Source organism: Sardina pilchardus, chromosome 24, assembly GCF_963854185.1.
Source record: "Sardina pilchardus chromosome 24, fSarPil1.1, whole genome shotgun sequence".
Classification (NCBI taxonomy): domain Eukaryota; kingdom Metazoa; phylum Chordata; class Actinopteri; order Clupeiformes; family Clupeidae; genus Sardina; species Sardina pilchardus.
The window spans coordinates 9,558,729-9,571,998 of record NC_085017.1 but is presented as its reverse complement, the minus strand read 5'-3'; the positions used below and the strand labels follow the sequence as shown (position 1 = coordinate 9,571,998).

At 41.0% G+C, this 13,270-nt stretch overlaps 1 protein-coding gene across 1 annotated transcript in view; it reads left to right on the top strand.

The window, feature by feature from the left end:
- The window catches only part of styk1a (serine/threonine/tyrosine kinase 1a), a 13,336-nt gene extending 129 nt beyond the window's left edge, over nucleotides 1-13,207 (top strand). Inside the window, exons 1-10 of the mRNA XM_062529859.1 lie at nucleotides 1-83; nucleotides 3,278-3,345; nucleotides 5,725-6,150; nucleotides 6,943-7,164; nucleotides 7,446-7,627; nucleotides 8,335-8,415; nucleotides 8,850-9,064; nucleotides 9,626-9,666; nucleotides 10,486-10,582; nucleotides 10,779-13,207. The exon at nucleotides 1-83 is cut by the window's left edge and continues 129 nt beyond it. Coding sequence (XP_062385843.1) covers nucleotides 3,279-3,345; nucleotides 5,725-6,150; nucleotides 6,943-7,164; nucleotides 7,446-7,627; nucleotides 8,335-8,415; nucleotides 8,850-9,064; nucleotides 9,626-9,666; nucleotides 10,486-10,582; nucleotides 10,779-10,974 — 1,527 coding nt within the window. The 5' untranslated portion in view covers nucleotides 1-83; nucleotide 3,278 and the 3' untranslated portion in view covers nucleotides 10,975-13,207. The remainder of the gene's footprint in view (nucleotides 84-3,277; nucleotides 3,346-5,724; nucleotides 6,151-6,942; nucleotides 7,165-7,445; nucleotides 7,628-8,334; nucleotides 8,416-8,849; nucleotides 9,065-9,625; nucleotides 9,667-10,485; nucleotides 10,583-10,778) is intronic.
- The last annotated feature ends 63 nt before the right edge of the window (nucleotides 13,208-13,270 follow it).

Here is a 13,270-nt window from a genome sequence, read left to right as displayed (position 1 = left end):
TTTTGATATTTTTACTGGATTCTACCATTCTCACATTCAGACAAATATCTCAAGAATTCAGACTTGACATGAAAGCATGAGACGTGAGTTTCTTTCTTTTTGTTAATTAAGTAGAAGCATTTGTGTGGGTGGGTGGATATACTGTATAAGGCTTCTGTCTAACTGCTTCCGTATTTATTGACAAAATAAAGTGGTATCTAATGGTCAGTAGAACAGACCACATGAGTCATTTAGTTTTAATTCTGAGGGTAAATACCAAAACAGAACTACTTCATGTTAGTCACCATAATGTAGCTGAGTTTGTTGAACTACAAGCTGTATGTGTCATATGTGTGAACAATTATGAGAAGCAAGGATATTATAACCAGCACTGTAAATGCAAAGTATCTGTGGTCAGTAACAGTGGTTTCAACTGTCTTCTATTCAACTGATCCGAAGCAAAACACGAACACCTACGGAGGAAAATGCATGCCTCGTGAAGCAGAATAATGATGTAGATTAAGTATTTCAAATTCTGAGCCATTTTTATCTTACAGGTAAATGACAGTATGATAGAGAACTAAACGACTGCAAGTATTCCCACTCAAAATATTGTTTATGTTATTCAACAAAGTGCATAGGCAAGTTTTCCCAAACCCGCCTGGAGATCTGCACTGCCTGCATGGAGTATGACAGACATGCAGACAAACAGGTTCAGTGGCATTACATTAGCGTAAACAGTGAAGAAGCACTGGGCACCGACTGGCAAACGTCTTCAAATCACACACACACACACACACACACACACACACACACACACACACATACACTGCTGCAATGATGTGATATAAAGGTCACAAACACCTGGTGATAGTTGATACCTGATACCTGATGACATAGTTGTGAACATGTCCAGTGATTCAATGTTCAGATTGTCACCCAGACATGCTAACAAGCAGAGAGGCTATGAAAGGATACATAAGATACAAAAGTTAGTCATACAAACTAAAACTAAAATAATAATAATAATAATAATAATAATAATAATAATAATAACAATAATAATAATAAGCTGTATTTGTATAGCACCTTTCATACACAGAATGTAGCTCAGAGTGCTTTACATTCGGAGCACTTTACTGTTACACAATACTAGATAAAAGCAAAAAGCAAAAAAAAAAAATAATGCACACAAACAAACAAGCAAAACAACAAATAAAACATCAGAGATTGAGAATTGAGTAAAGATGAGAATTCACAGGACGGTAAGAAGATAAATACAACAACACATACAGTACATCTAGAGCGGTGAAAATAGGAAGAAAAGGACCAAAATCCTACCCGATCAACATATCACATTACACTTATATTTAATCATTTGGCTGACGCTTTTAAACAAAATGACTTACAACAATGAAAGCACAACGCTTGTCTAGAAGCGCTTCTTGGCCTCAGAAATAGTTTGTTTGAGGTGCTCTTTGGATGGGAAAATTAAGATGAAAAAAGCAAAAAGCAAGAATAATATAGCCTATACAAGAGTGCCTTTGAGTTTCTCTCATTTTTACAACCAAGGCATAACCAATGTAGGCTTGAGTGCGACTAGGACATGCCAGGGCAGCAGCAGGTACTGTACATAGGCTAAGTCAAGGCAAGGAGAGGAGGGGTAGCCAGCAGTGCTCTGGGCGTGTGCTGCCAATGTCAGAGACTTCATTTTCTGTATTTTAAGTCTATGCAGCATCAGGGCTCAGCATTAACGTTTAAAGGTGATTGCCAGCTTTGCCAGCTTGGCAACCAGACATGAGTTTTTGGTTGGCACTTGTAACATTTTGGTAGCCTAGGGCAACCGTGCAGTCATTAGTGTCGAGCCTTGGTGCAGCATCAGAATGAGTTTGCAGTCGTTATTATAGCTTAAAAGAACAGCATTGTTTTCCTTGAATTCTACTGAATTCACACAGCCTCCATATTTGATAGTCAAATTATCCCGACAGTCAGTACAGTTCCAGCTGGACCGGGTATGGACCCCAGCACCTACTTCCTCTTTCCCCCTGACATGTGTGTGTTCATCACATGATGTGCCATAGAGACCACCAGTGAGCTGGGGATTTGGATATTCAGTTGAGTTTCTTCAAGGCCATGAGGAAATGTCCCTCCAGGAACCAGGAAGAATCTCTCTGATTCTCTCTGGGTGTTTTCAGGCCGGCCAGAATGGTGCCGGTGCTGGTTCCCGCACCAATTACACTGTGAACCAAAGTCCTTACAGGTGATCGACCCGCGTTCACACTATTTAAGTGAACCCATGATGCGTCATCGACAGGGGGTGTTGAATTGCCACTTAGATGGCAATCTCCTTTTTGTTATTTTGCCGCATATGGCCCGGATCAACCTGCTGTACCTTGTCGTCATGGTTAGATTAGAAAAAAACAAGTTTTTCGCATCGGGAACCAACTTTTCGGTTCCAGAATGCTCTGATTTTGGCCCTGAACATGTCGGCCGGTTCGAGATTAGGTGCGAGAACCGGCACCAACACAGTTCTCTGTCGGCCTGAAAACGCCCATTGTCTCTCTTTTTCTGTTTGTTTGTGTGTGTGTGTGTGTGTGTGTGTGTGTGTGTGTGTTTGTGTGTGTGTGTGTGTGTGTGTGTGTGTGTGTGTGTGTGTGTGTGTGTGTGTGTGTGTGTGTGTGTGTGAGTGTGTGTGTGTGTGTGTTAGAGAGAGAGTTCTAACAGGAAAAGCTTTTGCATAAAAGCCATAAAGACTTAATTAAGATTTAATTATGACTAGTGCTAGATTGTGGAGAATACTCTGGAGTTCAAAGGTCACCACATGTTCGGTGTGTGACTAATTATACATCTACTGTACATTTGCCAAATATCATGTATCAATCAGTGACTGTTCTGTACATACCCAGTCATTGATAGCAATAGACAAAATCAGAGAGCATGCAATTTGGTTTGTGATAAAACAACACTTCAACGTACGTTTGATGATGTAATGTGTAGAAGTATAGAGTTTCTGGCTTTTTTTACTCATTGTGCATATGATGCAGTGTGTGTTTGTGTGTGTGTGGTGGTAGTGGTGGTGGTGATGTTTACGGGGTCCCTCTGTCTTTCTGTGTTTGTGTGTGTGTGTGTGTGTGTGTGTGTGTGTGTGTGTGTGTGTGTGTGTGTGTGTGTGTGTGAGAGAGAAAGTCCACTCAGAAACATACGATGATGTCGACGTCACGAAGTCACGATGATGAGGATGAGGAGGATGGTGATGATGATGATGATGATGATGATGATGCTTTAATTGTCTCCTCAGGATGTCGAACTCCACGAATAACTCGACAGACCCGGATGACCAGTGTGCATCTGGAGACAGGCTATGTGGTAAGAGAGGCATTCCCTCGTGCTTTCCATCGTCCCTTCCCCAGAGGTGGAAAACTCCAGCTTCAATGAGTAAGAGTCCAATCATGTATTGGTTCACTTATTGGTGCACTTAGCACAGGTGATCTCATCAATTAGCTGCTCTGCCTAGCTGAAGAGTTGTGCTAATTAGAATCAGCTGGTTTAAATGAATGGTTGGCACAGATATGTGGTAGGACTTTTACTCACTGAAGCTGGAGTTTTCCACCTCTGCCCTTCCCCCACCTCTCGGTGTTTTCCCTCGAAACACAGTGATGACGCCCAACTTTCGGCCCATTATCATCAGAATGGCTTTTCAGGGCCAATCAAGTCATTCAGGCTTGGGGACCTCACCCCAGTGATGGGCGGTCTCTAATGCGCCACACCTTTCAGTCCAAAATCATGAGGCAACTCGTGACACAGCTGATACATGCTATCACGTTACTCATGTATGACATTCAGACCCTGCGGCAGGTATAGCCAGCCCATTCTTCAGGTGAAAACATCCTGATTATGCAAAGGTGTGTGAGAGTGTGTGCGTGCTGTCACACACCAAGCCTGTCCTATACAGGTGAGCAGACTGGAGAATACAAGAGCGTGTGAGAGTGTGTGTGGCTTTTTGGGTTAGTCTTTAGATTTACACTGGATGCGTTGATCAATTCTAGTCCACATTTGCTATGAATCGAGTAATAATACAATAATAAAGATGAAACTATTTACCAAAAAGAATAATGGATGACACTTTATTTGAAGGTACCTACATAACAGCAAGGTCATGACACTGTCATGAACACATGACACTGTCATGACACATAAACCTTAACCCTAACCCTAAACCTAATCCGAACCCTAGCCCTAACCCTAACATAACAAAAATCGAATGACAATTAATGTCAGAAGTGTTATGTCATAAACGTTTATGACCTGTTTATAATGTTTATGACACGTTCACGTAGATCCCTTCAAGTAAGGTGTAGGCGAACAATGTCTGCATTTAAATAAAGCTTCACTGGAGCTTCATCTGTCTTAAAATGTTTTTTATTTATTCATTCATTCTTAATTCAAATGTGTCTCTCTGTCTCACATTTGATAGATAGATACTTTATTGATCCCCAAGGGGAATTCAAGAAATGTGTCTCCTACAAACACTTGATGAGTGAGGTAATTCCAGGCAGTTATGTAATCCTTTCTTGAATAAACTGACACAAGAAATTGTAGTTTTAGAGGGCTGGAGGCTAAATATATTTTTCGATTGTGTCACCCTGGTGAGTCAAATGTCATGCAGAGTTGTGTCAGAAGATTTTTCACACTTTATTTGCATAATCCACCCACACATACAGATAGGCTACAGATGCTCGGATTATCACAAAACTATTTGTTTACACTCAAGTTACATCATTTATGACTAAGTTTAGGGGCTACATTTGGTTAAGGTGGTGTTCAGTGATTGCTCAAGAAGAATTGTATGAAACTGAAGTTGAATATTCAGTTAAATCTCTGTGGACAGTAGAGTGATGTTTTTTGAAAACATGAAGCAAATCTGACTAGTTTGTGAGAATCAATTTCTTCATAGAATGATGTGTAAAAATATTGCTATCACTGTATGGTCTTTGGTCACGGAAGATTAATAGCCTATCTGGTAGGGGGATTACCTGGCTATTAAGATCATGACTAAAGATCAGTGTTGAAAGGAGATAGATGACAGAATAATGACAAATATGAGGCACAAACGGTCTGTTATACAGTATATCTGTTCAATTGCCTGTTACATATCTTCAATGTGCACTTAATTTATTAAGTGTTTATCATGTGTTATGGTTTATATATTATAGTATTTAGTTATTTTCATTAAGCTATAGATTGAATTGACAATGCTGTTTATTATTATATAATTTCTCCATAATGTAGTAACAACTTTTAAATAGTTTACTGTTAAATTAAACTATTGTATTGTTGTTATTTGTATTTGCTAAATACCATAACCATAACCATAACCCAAATATGGAATGCAAACAGAACTGTAAAAAAAGAATTACACTCACATGAAGAATATCAAGTGTGTAAACAATTCATTTTTAAATGTATATTTTGAGAGAGAAATACAAATCAAAGATAGAGCACACAGTGGACTGTGAGCAGTGACCTGATGTTCCTCTAAGAGGTCATAGGGTACAGTATAAACACATTTTACAAATTTCTGTAGTGCCCTCCAGTGGTGAAAGTATGTCAGTAAAATGTGTCCTGTATCACTAGTGCAGCATGCATCAAAAATTGCTCTGTCTCATTCTGCCTGTTCATCTCTCTGTCTGTCTGTCTCTTTGTCTGTCTGTCTGTCTATCTCTTTGTCTGTCTGTCTGTCTGTAGTGGTTAGAGTTCACCAGGTGGAGCTCATAGTGGTGCCAACGCTCCTTATGGGCATGTTCCTCATCGTGCTGCTGGGCCTGTGCATTTTACGCTTCTGCTCAAAGAAACCCGCCCCTGCTCCAAGCTCACCCACGGACATTCACTTTGAAAATCATCATACGGCTACACACGGGCACAGAGAAAGTCATCATCAACACCATAGAAGTCATAATCAACACCATGGAGACCATCATCAACACCATGGCGATCACCATGAACACCATAGGCCCACTCACAATCATCACCCACACCATGGCGGTCATCATGAACACCATGGTCCCGATCACAACCAGCCCCATCAACAGAGCCAGCCACACAGGCACAGTCAAGGCCACCGCCACAGGTCCACCCACAGAAGGGACCGCCAGCACTTGCAGGGGATTGACGGTAGGGAGACAAGAAAGAGAGTGTGTGTGTGTGTGTGTGTGAATGTGTATTACTGTAAATTGAAAATGTGTGTGTGTGTGTATGGATGTGTATACGTGTAAGTGTATGTGTATAACTATGTGCGCGTGAGTGTGTATGTACTACTAATACATAGACATACACACGCGTGCAGACACACACACACACACACACACACACACACACACTTCGGGGTGTGTGAGTGTGTGTGTGTGTGTGTATGTGCCTGCTTGCAGAGTAGTGATGTGTAAGCCCTCTCCCCAGTCCCCCTAACTGATGTACATAAATGCCATTATTGCCTGAGAGCATTTACAGTACAGGAGACCATGGTGCCTATAAATGTTCCCCTCAGGTTGAAATCATGTTCTGTAGACTCTTGTTCAACCCTAAGATGGCAGACTAGCCAAACTGCAAAACAAGCTCAACCTATAAATAAACACAACTCAGATAGAGCCTATCATGGAATCCCTCACTGTATTATCAATTCAATAAAGGGCACATGTTACTAGACAATGCATTTATCTCTTTCTCCTCTTTCTCTCTCTCGATCTCTATCTCCCTCTCTCTCCCTCTGTCTCTCTCTGTCTCCTTCTCTCTCTCCATCCCTCTCTCTTTCTCTCTCTCCTTTTCTCTTCATCCCTCTCTCTATCTATTTCTACTTCTCTATCTTTCTCTCTCTCCATCTCTCTCTCTATATCTCTCTACTTCTCTCTCCTTCTCTCTCCATCCCTCTCTCTCTCTTTCTCCTTCTCTCTCTCTGTCCCCCTCTCTCAGCTCCTCCTGAGTTAAACCCATTGGAGCATGAGGTCCTCCCACTGAGGCACAGCACCCCTGCACCGGCCCCTGCAGTACCACGTCCGCCCACTGAGTGGCAGCACGGCACCTTCCAGGTGGTCCGGCCACTGCCCCTGTCCTTCTCCGTGAAGGCGGACGATGTCGTCACCCTCTACCGCGCCCGACTGGACCGCAGAGACGTCATCCTCAGGGTGCTGAAAGGTGAGTGCACGCCCTGTGATGTCAGACGCAAGTATAAAAATGAAATGCTGTCATACAGTTCCTTGTAATGATGTTTATTCTAAAGTAAGTCATTTATTTTCCATTAAAGGTGAAAAGGTGACAGCTTTTACATAGACATGTTGTGTAAATAAATAAGAAGCTTTCGATTTCCATGTTAAAAACATTTTCACATTTTTATCATGATGTTAGAAAATATAAAAAGGTCAAATAAAGCAGCAAATCCAAGGAGGATTAAACATTAATTTCCCTCTGGTGAACAGAAACAGAAGATGCGAGAGATCGCCAGGCTTTCCAGGGGTTCGCCAACTTCCTGTCTGAGCTGGGGCCACACCCCTTCCTGCCCAGCCTAATGGGCGTGGTGTTCAGCCGCACGCCCCTCATCACTGCGATCGAGGAGCTCGAGAACAGAGACCTGCTAGGCTTCCTCTGGAAGTGTCGACAGGTGGGACACACTTCACTGGGAAATATCTATGCATATACTTCACATACAGCATCATGGACTTATGAAGCATTAGGGATAGGTTATGATGAGAGAACATGTTTGTGTTGTATTCTCAGTTGGGTATCAACACTACAAACTATACACCTCCTTTGATGTGTGTGAGCCGAAGTGCATATTGGTCATAAATGAAAGATTGCTTATTTATGGAGACAAGATGTTTGTTTACCTAAACATCAAGGGAGATGGGACACCAGAGTCCCTATATTTATATTATATTTACTGAAGAAAATAGTCATGGGGAAAGGACACAGAGAGGAGAAATGTATCATGTATTGGTTCTATTGTAGCTGTGCACTTACCACAGGTGATCTTGTCAATTAGCTGCTCTACCTGGCTGAAGAGTTGTAATAAATTAGAATCAGCTGGTTTAAGTGATTGGTTGGCACAGATATGTGGTAGGACTTTTACTCTCTGAAGCTGGACTACCTCTGCTTTTTCCCTCAGCAGAGTGTAACAACATTTATCTCTGTTTACACCAATACACCTCAGGAAACACATGGGATCACCACGAGGGAGATCTAAATGCACCCTGTGCCTGGGCCTTGTGAATGGATTACAGGAATAGAACTTACAGTATACTGTATTGTTCTTTGTGATCCATGTATCTTTTATGAAACTCCTTTGCTTTTGGTGTTTTTTTCCCCCAGGATCACCCCGCAGAAGGGCCAGCATGTGATATCACAGAGAGACACATATTCACCATGAGCGGACACGTAGCATCTGCCTTGGTATGTATGTTTTCATCTGGTGAACAATTCACTGATCCATACATTTCTGCATAATCAATCAGTCAACTTTATTCAAGACACCAAGGTCCATAGAGACAACACAGTACAAATATAGAAATATAAAACATTGAAGAAAAATGCAGATGAGGCATCATTTATACAACATATACAGGCATCAGGTCCAGTGTTTCCAAAAGCAAGATGTGTACCTTGTGTCACTCTTAGAAACATCAGCTATGGACACAATAATCACATTCTTAGACCCTGTCAGTCTGCACATGAATCTATACATTAACATTTCTTAAAACAGCGTTACTGTAAAAGTGGGCACATAACTATAGTGCGCTCAACGAATCTGTCAGATGTGTCACCAGGTTAGAAATCAGCGTTCACTTTAATAATGTAAATATTCCTACCTTCTCTTTACAATGAAGGAATACTTGCACAGCAAAAACTGTGTCCATGGCAACATCGGAGCCAGGAGTGTGCTGGTTGGCCGGGACCTCACGGCCAAGCTATGGGGGCTGGGTCCCGCCTACAGGAGGATGTCACAGCCCACTACTCCCGGCCCATTGGAGGACATGGAGTTGAAGAAGTGGCAGGCTCCAGAGGCATTGGCTCGCAGGCCTGCCAGTCAAAACAGCGACATGTGAGTACCTCTGGACTGAGCCGAACGCAGTGTCACAGATACTCAGTCTTGCAACTGTGGTAAGATAACACTGAGACTCACTCTGCAGATGTTGTTGCACCTACTGTATGCAATCAAACATTAACAACACTTCACTGTTCTTACTAAGCTTACTATGCATACCCTTACAAAAATAACTGTTGTTATGTACAGTGCAATAATAACAACACATACTTAAATACAAATTAATATATATATATATATATATATATATATATATATCACACTTTCATGTTCAACATATTGCATTTCTGCAGTAAAGGGTAGTAGTATTACGTAGTGTATTACGTATGTTGTTTTTTATGTCTAAAATATTGCATTTCCTGCATGTGAAAAGCAAATAATTCCTCCAAAACTGCAGTTGTGATACTCAGAGAACTGCAGCTGTGTCACTTGAAGTACTTCAATTGTATGACCAGTATGAGATTATGTAGATGTGACACGTTTGTATGAGTCTGATATGTCCAGAGGTATGTTTTGACTCCATGAGTGAACATTTTGTATCTGTGTGTTTGCTTGCAGCTGGTCCTTTGGCATTCTTTTATACGAAATGATCACCCTGGGTGAGTGTACAAAGCAATTTCCTGTTCTGACAGTCAGGAAGCTCTTGTTAGAATAGCTTATCTTGTCCTGTCATCACTGTTTTTAGTGGTGCTTTGGGGCTGACATATAGTAAATTCTCTGCGAATTGTATGAAATGTGTCATACACGCAGAAAACACACTCGACATTGAGCAATAAGCAGTTGTCCCTACAGGCTCAATTGATAGCACTTCATTCAAGCGTCCTGGCTATACTGTAAATGGTAAAACTGTAAATAATGATAAATACAAACATAACACTTGTATATTTATGCAGTAATATGGTTATGGTTATGGCTATTTGACAGACACCTTTGTTCAAAGTGACATGCAAATGAAAACAATACAATAATAATTAATTTAACAGTGAACAATTTCAAAAAGTTGGTCAGACTACAGTAAGTATGCTGTTGTATGCTAGTATGCTGTTGTATTTCTGTCAAGATGTGGAGTTTTGATGACTTTATCTGCACGTCAATAGATTATCTCACAATCTCGTAAGATCTTGCCAATAGCGTGATACATGCTTACAAATTAGTTTAATTAACATGTCATTTCTATGTGACTTTAACAGCGGATCATTTGAAATTGAATTACAGGAGGGGGAAGGGGTGGCCAGGGCTAAAAAAAAAAGATCTTGCCAATAGGATATGAACAAGCAACATTTTAGGAATTGGCCACATTTACCTCCATAAAGCAGTATGTCCTTAAACCTTTACTCATGCCTCTCCTCTCCTCTCCTCTCCTCTCCTCTCCTCCTCTACTCCCCTCTCCTGTCCTCTCCTCTCCTCTCCCCCCTCAGGTGATCCACCTTTTCCAAGGATCCTGGCAAATGAGCTCCTCCAGCATCTTCAGAGAGGCAGCACTCTCAAACGACCAGCACACTGTTCCAATTCACTGTAAGCTACTCATTCTCGTGTGCAGCCGCAGGTCTTTGTGTTGTTCTCAGTAACAGTGTGAATTTATTCAGTGTCAAGTGTCATACAGCCATAGTAATAAATAATAATAATAATAATGATAATAATAATAATGATGATAATAATAATGATAATAATAATAATAATAATAACCATGGCAACCTGTTTGCTTCTACAGCTACGCCATCATAAAGGCCTGCTGTCAGTGGAGCCCACAAAACCGCGCCTCATTGGCCGAAGTCCAAAGAAAGCTCCAATCAGGAGAGAGGAGTGCAAACGCCACCACAGTGCTCCGTGTACCCGAGCCACTGGACATTGAGAAGTACATGAGGGAGGCGGGCTATGGAGAATCCTACAACTATGCTGTCCTCTGATAGGCTGGTCGTCATGCCAGTACCATTCATGAACAGTGGAGATTTGCTCTTGCAATTTTTTGCACGCTGAAGAAAATCGTCTACCACACCAGGCCCCCCGTTTATATGATATTGTATTGTTTATGCCATATACATATAACTGGACTGTTTTTGTGCAATATTTTATGTTATCTCCAGTGGATAATCCTCTGGTAATCTGGTGAGGAGTGTGCAGGGCTGTTTTGCCCAACACCACAATCTTTCCCGCTCTTGCAGGACTGCAAGCTGAAATGAACAGCACTTAACACTACATTACACTGTCATTATTAAAGTGTTGATTTGCACTTAAAAGTGTGCAGCTCCTCAGTCATCATAATCCCTTGTTTTTGACAGTTCCTGCTGCATAAAGCACTGTGTTCAGATAGCCTACTGGCCAACTCTCAGATGGGTCTCTGCCAGACGGCTCTAGAACCTTGAATCAGCTACGATCTTGTTATGCAATGTTTCTTTTTTTTATCAGTAAAGCTTAGGGAGCATCCAATCAATGGAATGAAAACAACAACAAAAAAAGCCATGCCCTTGTATTCTATACAGCAGGTCACATGACAACATCATAAATGAATGAGATTTAAGTGCAGTCAGCTGCTGTTGGTCAAGTGAGTGGTGTGCATGTAATGCTTTATAAGACTCATGTCTGGTTTGATTAATCCTGCACTTGTTCAAGCTGAGCAACTGACCAGGGGCCATTGTGGTGAAGGCATTTGTGCCATAGGCACGACACGAGACAGTTGTAGTAAGATGGATTCGGTGCAGCCTGTTCTGTCAGGCTTGTACTCTGTCAATCGATTGATTTCTCTTCTCCATCCTTCAGCAACATGCGATGAGAAATGCCAAGGTGAACGGATGAGGCAAGAGAACAGAGAGACAAAGGACACAGGTGGCTGAGAACATGCACAGTGCACTGTAAAAACATACACATCTAAACAAGTGGTATTAATCACATATAACGATAAAGAAAATCTGTTTGCTATTGTTTTTTAGATTGAATAAGGAACTTAGCTTTCTCTCAAAAGATTATTTTGATTTAATTTAAAATGACTTAAAATGATCAATGCAACAAATGTACAGACAAATTTGCTTGTTTCCGGATGAGACGTAAGACATAAAATAAGTCATATCCTTCATAAATTAAGTCCAATGACTATGAGAAAGCACTAAGTGCATCTCTTTATGCTGAAAACAATTCTAACTAGATTTTTTCATCTTGAAATAAGATTGATAACACTTAGATAAGCAGTTTTTGCAGTGTGAACACAAAGCGTCCTGAATTGTGTGGCGGGGAAAGTGCAAACGGCAAAGTCTGAAAACAACCAAAGTTGTCCAAGCGCTGCCTGGAAGAAGATAACTGGGGGCTCAAAACACCAAAGACCATAGAGCTCTACGATCTTTGCTCAAAACTCCAAAAGGCAAAGTTCTCGTGCATTAAAAAGTACAGCTACTGTATGGTGTGGCATAAGGGAGCAGTGAGCCGACCCATTAATGTGTGCGCTTCAATGTCTTGCCTATAATGTTGTTTAAAAGCCTGTACAGTAATATACCATGTGGACTGTATTCAGACAGATGGCACTTTTTGACTCATTTTAAAGGGCTTATGCTCTGGGATCTGCGCAGCCCCTAGAGAGACTGTTCCAGTCATCTGCACTGAATAGATACCTACATTTGAATTTCACTGCAGCAATGGCATCTACTGTAGATGAATGGGCGGACAAATGTTCATGCAAAGCTGAATCTTGATCAGTAAATGGTTTGTCTGTTCAGCTGAGGAGAAGCACAGTATACACAGGATATATACAAGTATACTGTACTTACCCTATACCTGCTGAAGATACAGTATGTATACTGTACAATGTGCTATATAGAACCAAAAATGGTTCTATTGCATGCTTCATATACTGTAAGGCAGAGTGTAGATACAGTATATAGATAATTAAATAGATAATCCTGCATACAGTTCATGACTTTTTGCATGGGTACTAAAATGGCACGAGCATTTCCTCATTTCATTAATGATGAGTTCCTCTCTCAATCATTCATGTCACCTGATGATAGGACAAATGGCTATATCATGGATGAATTTCAAAGTAACAGAGAACTATCCATGTCAAATTTAAAGCCTAAGATGCATAATAAAAAAACAAACAAAGGCATAGGTCTTCAGCTCAAATAACCATGCTGGGTCCAGTGTGACTGTTCCACATGCAGCCTTTATTAAACAACATTATAGCTATCACAGATTTTTATGTACAGACATCACTTT